The following is a 2,679-nucleotide window of genomic DNA, read 5'->3' on the forward strand; positions in this document are numbered from 1 at the left end:
TTGTTTTTGTTTTTGTTTTTTTGTTTTGTTTTGTTTTTTGAAACAAGGTCTCTCTGTGTAGTCTTGGCTGCTCTGGACTCGCTTTGTAGGCCAGGCTGGTTTCAAACTCACAGAAATCGGCCTGCTTCTGCCTCCATGAGTGCTAGGATTACAGGCGTGCACCACTTCAACTGGCTAAGCATTTTAAATACACACACACACACACACACACACACACACACACACACACGTGTGTGTGTGGTGGTGGTGGTGTTGTTGCTACTGCTGCTGTTCTTTGTTTAGAAGCATGGCCATGGTTTCTCTATTATGTAGCTCTAGACCAGGCTGGCCTTGAACTCAGAGATTCACCTGCCTCTGCTTCCCATGTGCTGTCAGTAGAAGTGTGTGCCACCACACCTCATTAAAGGCTTTGTTTTTGTTTGTTTTGTTTTTTCCAAGACAGGCTTCCTCTGCATAGCCCTGCCTGTCCTGGAACTCACTCTATAGAGCAGGCTGGCCTTGAACTCAGAGATCTGACTGCTTCTCACTCCTAAAAGTTGGCACTAAAGGTGTGCCCCACCAGCCAGCAAAGACTTTATTATGTATTTTAAATTATATGGACTTGTAGAGGAGGATTTATATGCCGTGGTGCAGGGCCTGCAGAAGATGGCATCAGATTCCCCCTGGAGACAGAGTTACAGGAAGCTGTGAGCCACACCATGCAACAGCAGCAAGGACTTCCTGAGAGCTGAGCCATCTCTCCAGGTCCATCCCAGCAAAATCTTACTTACCTTACAGAGCCTGGATCCCACTGCCCACTCTGGGCCCTCACCTGTCCCAGCTTGATTAGAGGCTCGGCGGATCCTCCAGCCTTCTGTCTCATGGACTCTAAATATTTACCGAAGTTCCTGACCCAGATGGCCTCCATCCAGCCCACTGGGGCCTCAGAACAGCTTTAGGACCAAGTGCTGAGACTGAAGGCTGGTGTGTTCAGCCAGCATCACTGAGAACTCAAAGCTTGCCGCAGGGCTTAGATGCTGCATGCTAGAGAACGTCTAGGGAGAGAGGGAGGCCCCAGAGTCTGCTCAGCTGCACCTCTGCCTGCCACTAAAGACCACCCTATGCTCAGGACAACAGGTGCACGCATGACTTCTGAGCGCGTTTTGGACACCAAGCAGGACTATGGTCCTCTTCCTCCTCCTCTCTCCTTCTCCTCCTTTCCCTCCTCCCCCTCTTCCCCCTCCTCTTCATCTCTCTTCCTCTTCCCCTCCCCCTCCTCCTCATCTCTCCTCCCCCTCCCCTCCTACTCTTCTCTCCTTCTCCTCCTCTCCCTCCTCCTCCTCTATCCTTCTCCTCTCCCTCCTCCCACCTCCTCCTCCTCCTCCTCCTCCCCCTCCTCCTTTTTCTAAATGAAGCCCCAGGCCTTACACATTGTAGGCAAGCGCTCTACTCACTGAGATCCATCCTGCACCCTTACCACCCAATGCTTGTTGACCCATCAAAATCTTGGTATCTGGCCAGGTGTGGTGATATACATGTGATCCCAGAATTTGAGGGGTGGAGGCAGGAGGATCAGGAGTTTAAAGTCAGCCTGAACTACATGAGAAGGTAACACCTTGCCAGATGTGGCCCGGCGAGTGGTAGGGGGCCTGCCTGCTCACCCTGTGACTGACTTCAGAGAGATTCTCACAGCTCAGGGAGGCACCCTGTACCCCTTAGCCGGCCTTACCTTCACTGGGCCTCTGAGCGAGTGAGTAGGCGGGACTTGCTGCCTTGGTGCAATCATGATTGACATAGCCAACAGTGGATGGTAGAACATACAAGCCAGGTCCGGAGCCTGAGACCCAAAGACCAGATCAGGGCTGGTGTTTGGAACCCCGAGAGGATGGGTAAAGGGCCCCACCCTGGAGCCCAGCCACCTCCATGGCAGAGGAGAGAAAAGGGTCCTGGAGGACTGGGTGACACCTGCATTGTGAGCTAATCAAGAGTCACAGGGGCTGTAGAGACTTGAAGAACAGCAACCAAGGAAGACAGACAAACACAGGAAGGAAACAGAGCAGGAGCAAAGACCTCACTGGTGCTGACACTGGGGTGGCCATGAACACAGCAGTTTTCTCCTGGGGGTTACTAAAACTAAAGGCTTTCACTGTCACAGGTGGGGAAACTGAGGCTAGGAGCAGAGAGGCCAGAGCAGAGAGACCATTGCAGGAGAAGAAACTGGGGCCAGGGCATAAAGACCACCACAGGCGGGGAAACTGAGGCTGGGGACAACGAAACAATGGAGGAGGTAAACAAAACCAGAAGAGAGAGATCAGCACAGGGTGTGTGCGTAGACAGGGAAACTGAGGCCAGTCATAGAGAAACATCACCTCGGAGATGGGGAGAGGGAAGCTAGTGTAGATCTGACCCCACTGTCCATCATAGGATGGAAAACTGAGACACAGACTGCAGGCTGAATCATATACAAATGTCCCCTCTGCTTAGCACCCAGCCTCAGGCCACTCCACATACTCCATAGATAGCTCTGCAGTCCCCTACATGGACCCCCCCCAACTTCCTCCCTCAGCTTCTGCTATACTGTGCTCAAGTGTGCAGGGCCAGCAGATCCCACAAGAGACACACAGACCTGCCTGCACACCCTGCCTCTACTGAACTCTAGACCATCCCAGTAGGGGGACAGGAGGAACCCTCCCCCACCAG

General features: G+C 52.9%; 1 protein-coding gene across 1 annotated transcript in view; it reads right to left on the reverse strand.

The window, feature by feature from the left end:
* CIMAP1D (CIMAP1 family member D) overlaps positions 1–1,893 on the reverse strand; it is a 5,977-nt gene extending 4,084 nt beyond the window's left edge. The window contains exons 1-2 of the mRNA XM_084795623.1: positions 1,709–1,893; positions 880–1,034 (exon numbers count right to left, since the gene is read on the reverse strand). Coding sequence (XP_084651749.1) covers positions 880–907 — 28 coding nt within the window. The 5' untranslated portion in view covers positions 908–1,034; positions 1,709–1,893. The remainder of the gene's footprint in view (positions 1–879; positions 1,035–1,708) is intronic.
* Between the last annotated feature and the right edge of the window lie 786 nt (positions 1,894–2,679).

This window comes from Acomys minous (assembly GCF_964271855.1).
Source record: "Acomys minous genome assembly, chromosome: 9".
Lineage (NCBI taxonomy): Eukaryota > Metazoa > Chordata > Mammalia > Rodentia > Muridae > Acomys > Acomys minous.